Source organism: Chiloscyllium plagiosum, chromosome 1 (assembly GCF_004010195.1).
Source record: "Chiloscyllium plagiosum isolate BGI_BamShark_2017 chromosome 1, ASM401019v2, whole genome shotgun sequence".
Classification (NCBI taxonomy): domain Eukaryota; kingdom Metazoa; phylum Chordata; class Chondrichthyes; order Orectolobiformes; family Hemiscylliidae; genus Chiloscyllium; species Chiloscyllium plagiosum.
In genome coordinates, this window is record NC_057710.1 from 90,076,501 (window position 1) to 90,083,295 (window position 6,795).

At 35.8% G+C, this 6,795-nt stretch overlaps 1 protein-coding gene across 1 annotated transcript in view; it reads left to right on the forward strand.

The window, feature by feature from the left end:
• The window catches only part of cnga1b (cyclic nucleotide gated channel subunit alpha 1b), a 12,946-nt gene extending 8,357 nt beyond the window's left edge, over positions 1 to 4,589 (forward strand). Inside the window, exon 2 of the mRNA XM_043691529.1 lies at positions 1,623 to 4,589. Within this exon, the coding sequence (XP_043547464.1) occupies positions 1,623 to 3,037 (1,415 nt within the window). The 3' untranslated portion in view covers positions 3,038 to 4,589. The remainder of the gene's footprint in view (positions 1 to 1,622) is intronic.
• The last annotated feature ends 2,206 nt before the right edge of the window (positions 4,590 to 6,795 follow it).

The following is a 6,795-nucleotide window of genomic DNA, read 5'->3' on the forward strand; positions in this document are numbered from 1 at the left end:
CTGCCATCCATCACATACTGTTGCTGTTGCAAATTCCTCATTGCTTCTATCTGTCTCTCCAACTAATCTATCTTATCCAACTGATAAGATTCGCATCCAACAGCATTTATGGCAGATATAATCCGCAGTAACCCTTAAACTCTCTTTAAACTCCCACATCTGACAAGAAGTACATATCACTGCAAAGGCCATTTTTGCTCCTTCACAATCTACAGACCCAGAAAATAACGCCGTCTTATTCCTCTACAAACACTGCCCCAGGTTAAATTAATAGCTATGGCTTATATTTTAAGTTTAATCAAGAGACTTATCTCCAAAAACATATAATCAAGAAAGAATCCACTATACTCATGACTGCAGCCTTTCTCTTGGACAACAATTATCTGTTGGACAGACTTAAATCAACAATTAACTTATCTGATTCTGTGCTGTGAACTTTGCCCAACAGTTCCTCCAAGATTAGTTGTGAATTTCATTGTTTGTTAATTTTCCCAGATGCACTTTGATGTCCAGCGACACACATTTCTGGAATGGCAGGTTTGTCATAGGATAGGTTACATTGACTGGACCTATATTCACTGGAATTTAGAAGAAAGTTTTGATCCCCTTACTTGAGGAAGGATGCAGTTGCATTGGATGTCCCCGTCAGAAAAAAAAATCACTAAATTAATTCCAGAGATGAAAGGCTAGGCTTCAGGACGGTTTGAGCAGTGTTGCTGTATGCATGCTGGAATGAGATGAGATCTAATTGAGCTACTAAATGGAATTGACAAAGTTGAGCTGGAGCAGATATTTCATCTTGTGGCGTAATCTAGAACAAGAGGTCATAGTTTTATGATAAGGGGTGGCAGATTTAAAACAGATGAGGTGGGATTCTGAAAGTGTTGTGAATATATGGAATTCACTGCCATTGAAGGCTATGGAGGCATGGTCACTGAATATATCTAAAAAAGAAATGGTTTTCTCAAAGCTGAAGGTGTCAAGGTTTAGGAGGAGCGATTGGAAGTATGATGTTGATGTAAAGTATAAACTGTTATTATGTTGAATGGCAGAGTTGGCTCAGTGGATGAATGGCTTTCTCCTGATCCTATTTTTTATGTTTCTCTGTTTCTCTCCACCACTGCTATGTCTTGACATTTGTAGCCTTGGAACCTGGCTGCTTCAGGTGGATGCCTCAGTCCATAAATTAACCAGAGACATGTGAGATTCATGGGAAGGCCCATTAAGTAAGCACAGCCTGCACTTCAATCACTTGTACTTGATGTTGAGTGGCCAAGCTAACCAACTGTCCTTGATGGGACTGTTCAAGAAAATAAGATATGTCTTGCTTTATATAATAGTTAGGTGAGGCCAGAAAGCACACTATTTGCAAAAGGTGAAATTTGAAAGTGTGTGGAATTTCATGTAGAATACACAGATATTCTCACACTAATGCATTGCTTTGTGGCTAAATCCTAAAATAGAAATTAATACCCTAGTTTTCAACATATTTGGCAGTACTTAATGTATTTTGGTTAAAATGTGTTTCTCTTACTTTTTAATTGCTCTTCTCGCTTAAATCTTACGCCATATCTATTTCCAAACATATCATTAATTAATTATTTCGGTACTTTTTTTCACAGGGTATCTGGAACAAGGTTTATTGGTCAGTGATGGAAAGAAACTCAGAGAAAGATACTTCGCCACAATCCAATTCAAATTAGATGTCATCTCACTTATACCAACTGACTTTCTGTATTTTTTATTTGGACTGGAATATCCAGAAATTAGATTAAATCGTTTGACTAGGATTAGTCGATTGTTTGAATTCTTTTCAAGAACTGAAACTCGGACAAACTATCCAAACATTTTCAGGATTTCCAACCTTGTCATGTACATTGTGATCATTATTCATTGGAATGCTTGTGTGTATTTTTCAATTTCCAAAGCTATAGGGTTTGGGGCAGATACATGGGTATATCCAAATGTATCTATTCCAGAGTTTTCCCGGCTTGCTCGGAAGTATGTGTACAGTCTCTATTGGTCAACACTGACACTAACTACCATTGGTGAAACACCTCCTCCTGTAGAGGATTCAGAATACTTTTTTGTGGTGGCTGATTTCCTGGTTGGAGTGCTGATTTTTGCCACCATTGTTGGTAATGTTGGTTCTATGATTTCCAACATGAATGCAGCTCGTGCAGAGTTTCAGTCAAGGATTGACGCCATCAAGCAGTACATGCACTTTCGAAAAGTGAGCAAAGATTTGGAAAAGAGAGTTATCAAATGGTTTGACTACTTGTGGACAAACAAAAAAGCTGTAGATGAAAGAGAGGTCTTGAAGTATCTTCCTGACAAGTTAAGAGCAGAAATTGCCATCAATGTCCACCTTGATACACTGAAAAAAGTTCGAATCTTTGCAGATTGTGAAGCTGGTCTGCTGATTGAGTTGGTGTTGAAGCTAAGACCCCAGGTGTACAGCCCAGGGGATTATATCTGTCGCAAAGGAGACATTGGTAGAGAGATGTACATCATCAAAGAAGGGAAACTTGCTGTTGTTGCTGATGATGGAATTACTCAGTTTGTGGTTCTAAGTGATGGCAGCTATTTTGGTGAAATTAGTATTCTGAATATCAAAGGTAGTAAAGCTGGGAATAGAAGAACAGCAAACATTAAGAGTATAGGCTACTCAGATTTGTTCTGCCTCTCCAAAGATGATCTAATGGAAGCACTCACAGAATATCCTGATGCAAAAGCAATGCTGGAAGAAAAGGGAAAGCAAATTCTAATGAAGGATGGTCTTTTGGATTTAGATATTGCCCAGCTTGGAGCTGACCCAAAGGACATGGAAGAGAAGATAACAAGACTTGATATGGCAATTGATCTTTTACAGACTAAATTTGCTCGACTTCTGGCAGAATACAACTCTACACAACAAAAACTAAAAGAAAGAGTAACAAAGATTGAGAATAAAATTAAACAATCAGGGATACAATTTGAATATTCAGAACTGGTAGATGCTGAAGCACCAACTGAAACTGAAGAAAGTAAGAAGTAGTGTAAGTATGCATATTAATAATACAAAGCTAATACTTATTTTTTGCATTACTGTATGTACTAACAATACATATCTCAGGATGAAAATTCATTTAAACTTTGACAAATTGTTATAGAAAGGATATTTCACTGTGTTTAAAATATATATTATACATAAAATTCATACATATTGATGAGTTACAACTGAAAGCTGTCTGGGAATATATTGGAATTTAATTACAGGTCACAAGCAAGTATTTGTATCAGGATAGAATATTTCTTGCAGTACTCAAAATTAAAGCTGCACTGTTAAGTAAAAATGTCAACAATGCTTATTTAAATCTACTGTATATGTAAGAAATTTATATTTACAGTGCACCTTACTCAGTATTTTCCAAAATACTTTACAGAAAAAGGATTATTTTCAAAGCTCAACCATGATTGTAATGGAGACATTATGTATAATATGTTAAAAACAACTGTATTCAAAAATCTATATTATCAAGTTTATATGTTTTTGTAACCATGGCTGTGCAATTTCTTAATGTTAGTCAAGTTCTCACCTTATATTACTCTCCAGTGCTAAACCAAATGGCATTTGCAGAGTCATGAGCTGGGGCTGGGGAGAGGGGAAAATCTCTTGTGGAAGAGGTCTCTTCAAGTGCATTCTGTTTTCTTACCAAATCCACAATCTTATGACATTGAGGCAGTCTTACAGATGCTGCCCACACACCCAGACCTTTCACATAACTTTGTGAATATTTCTATTGGCCCCCTTGCTCAGTCCTGGCTGTGGGAAGTAAAGGAAAAATAAGGAGTCATTACACCTGGATGAATGCCCGAACATTCACCTTAAAAGGAATGAAGACATCTTCCTGAAATAGTGGTGGTCAGTATAACCAGATTTCTGCCATTTCCCTGGAGATTTGTTAATCTCATGCTGGAGTTACAAGACGAAACTGGTAGAATTCTTGGAGACTTTGGGTTCCATGATTCAGTAATAAATTATTGTTAACTGTAAAGCAATCATGTTTTAAAGAATAAGTTTACATCTGAGTTGTCACATAATTTGAAATAATATATGAACATAAAATACAAACAAAAAATGACTAAGTCATTAGTAATAATTGACACTTTACATTTAGTGAAGTTGCAATCTGGAAATAGAAATATTGTGGGAATTTCTAGCTTCAGTTTTGTCTTGGTTCTTCAATGGAATCTATTGTTTTATCACTCTCATTAACTAGGTCTCGGAAGTGCATGAGGACAGGGAGATTCTGCACAAATTATATATTGTCAGACTACCTCTGTAGCAGGTTAAAATAACTGTAGAAATTGATTAGTCTGGGAAGGCAACAATTTATTTCTTTATAGAATGTTGTTAAAAGATGAATGTGTACTAATAAACTAATGTGTACTGAAAAAAAGTAACATGCTATGGAATAATACATTTTATATATGAATTAATCATTAATTATACATTGAATCTTAAATATGTTGTGCTGCCTGACCTGCTGTGCTTTTCAAGCACCACACTAATCTTGCTTCTGATCTCCAGCATCTGCAGTCCTCACTTTTGCCTATGTTGTACAAAAGTCCATTACTTTATGCTGCATTTGAAATTTTGTCAGAATTGTATTTGATCAAACATATAGAAGAAATAAATATTGAAATAAATTTACTTTATACTATTATTCATGATGACTATAAAATGGCTACTTAGAGTCTGTTTACATGGTTGTTAACAACTTTTCAGATACGTGAACAGAGTATACTTGAGCAGAACTCTCCAGTGGTAGAGTTGAAAATTTCTTTCTATTTACACATGACATTATTACTGTGTGATTGTATAAAATTAAACACCATAATAATTCACAGGTGCATTTGAAACCTTGTGGGTTCTTGCTAAAAGTGTAATAATCCAGGACCTCTGCTGCTGACCCTGCTGAAGCTGCAGTTAGATGGAAGTGCAATGATTTACCTAGTTATGTTAACTCTTGCTAACGAGACTAGAAAGTTTGCCAAAACAGCAAAAGGCTTTTATTTGTTGAGTCCACATTTAAGAAACTATTCTGAATGTATTTGGGATTGTTGCTGGATCCTTGAGTGGAATTTCTTAATTGAGCTTGTCAGTAAACCAGATGGACCAGCACAATAGAAAAGCTGACAGCCAAAGAAAAGCAGAATCCAGAGAAAGTGCTTTCCACCACAGGTTCATTCCCCTGCTCCATAAACACTGATTTCATTTTTAAAAAGACAGAAATTCCACTGTTACATGATTATCCTGAAAGTGAAGATTAATTCCAGGACTTGGTGCACCCCATTTTGCCCTGATTTCCTGCTGTTCCACTGGTTTGGTACTGGAGTGATAGTGGGAATGCATTGGAATGGACACAGAACTTCAGTCCTTTGTTAAAAAAAGGGATGTTATTCATGACATCTTGCAGCCAAATAATTAAGAATAAATTGTGTATTTGATAAGGATTATTTAGGCCCATGTAGAAATATATTAAGTTAAAATAGATTTTAGCTTCATTTTTATTCTACCTTACAGGTCACAAATCAAACGTTTTATGCAGTATTAAAAAGTACTCTCTAGATTTAAAGTAAACAGGTTTTGAAGTAGTCTTTCTGTTCTACTAATTCAGTAATTTCTGCTGTTCAGTTTGAGTTCATCAGGGTAAACCAACTAAATAGGAATGGAGAATATCAATGAATACTATCAATATAACAGTAGGGCGGTGACAATGAACTCATTTTTATGTAACAGCTATCATAAATTCGAAGTCAGATTGTTTTTTTATTACACTTAACAGTTAGGCAATTTTTATTGTTTGGTGAGCAGGGTTTTGTAAGTCAAGTATTTATGCTGAATATATTTCAGGTTTTTATCTTTAATGTGATATTCTAAGTGGTTTAAATTTTTTATATTATTTAAAATTGAAGTTGTGCACAAGCCATGGATTTGCAAATAATTGATTCATTTAATAGGCTGGCATTTGTCTGATATTTAGAAGGATTGGAAATACTCTGAAAATACAATACTGATAAACTCGAAATAATGTCAATTATATTTGTTGTGAATTTAACAGATCTGTTTCTGAAGTTCACCCTTAACTCTTCTTCTGTACATTCCTGACATGTTAATTTAAAAGGTTTTTCTACAAACTAGAATTTCTTATTAAGTTCATTCATGCAATGTGGGTTCATTGGCAAGGCCAACATTTGTTAAAAATCTCTAATTACCCAGAGACTAGTTTAGAGTCAACCACGTTGCGATGGGTCTGGAGTTATGTGTCAGCCAGCCAGATAAAGACGACAGTTTCCTTCCCTAAAAGACATCAGTGAACCAAATTGGTGTTTGGAACAATTGACAATTGTTTTATGGTCAAAAGGTGTGGCGCTGGAAAAGTACAGCAGATCAGGCAGCATCTGAGGAGCAAGAGGGTCGACGTTTCGCGAGTAAGCCCTTCATCGGGAATATGGGGTTTCGTTTTATGGTCACCATTTGAATAGCTTTTCATTCCATATTCTTTAATTAATTTAAAGTTCTCCATCTATTGTGGTAGGATTCAAATCCATGTCCCTAGAACATAGGGCTGCATTACCTGGTTTATGAGTCAGTAACATTATCACTACACCACCACCTTTCTGTTCCAACTGGGATGGTGGATGACTTCTAAGGGACAAATATTGCGGTGGCATAAGACATGGATTTGCATTGCAAACCAAATTCCAAATGGAATCAGTCAGTTAAGTTGGGGAGGTGATGGTGCAGTA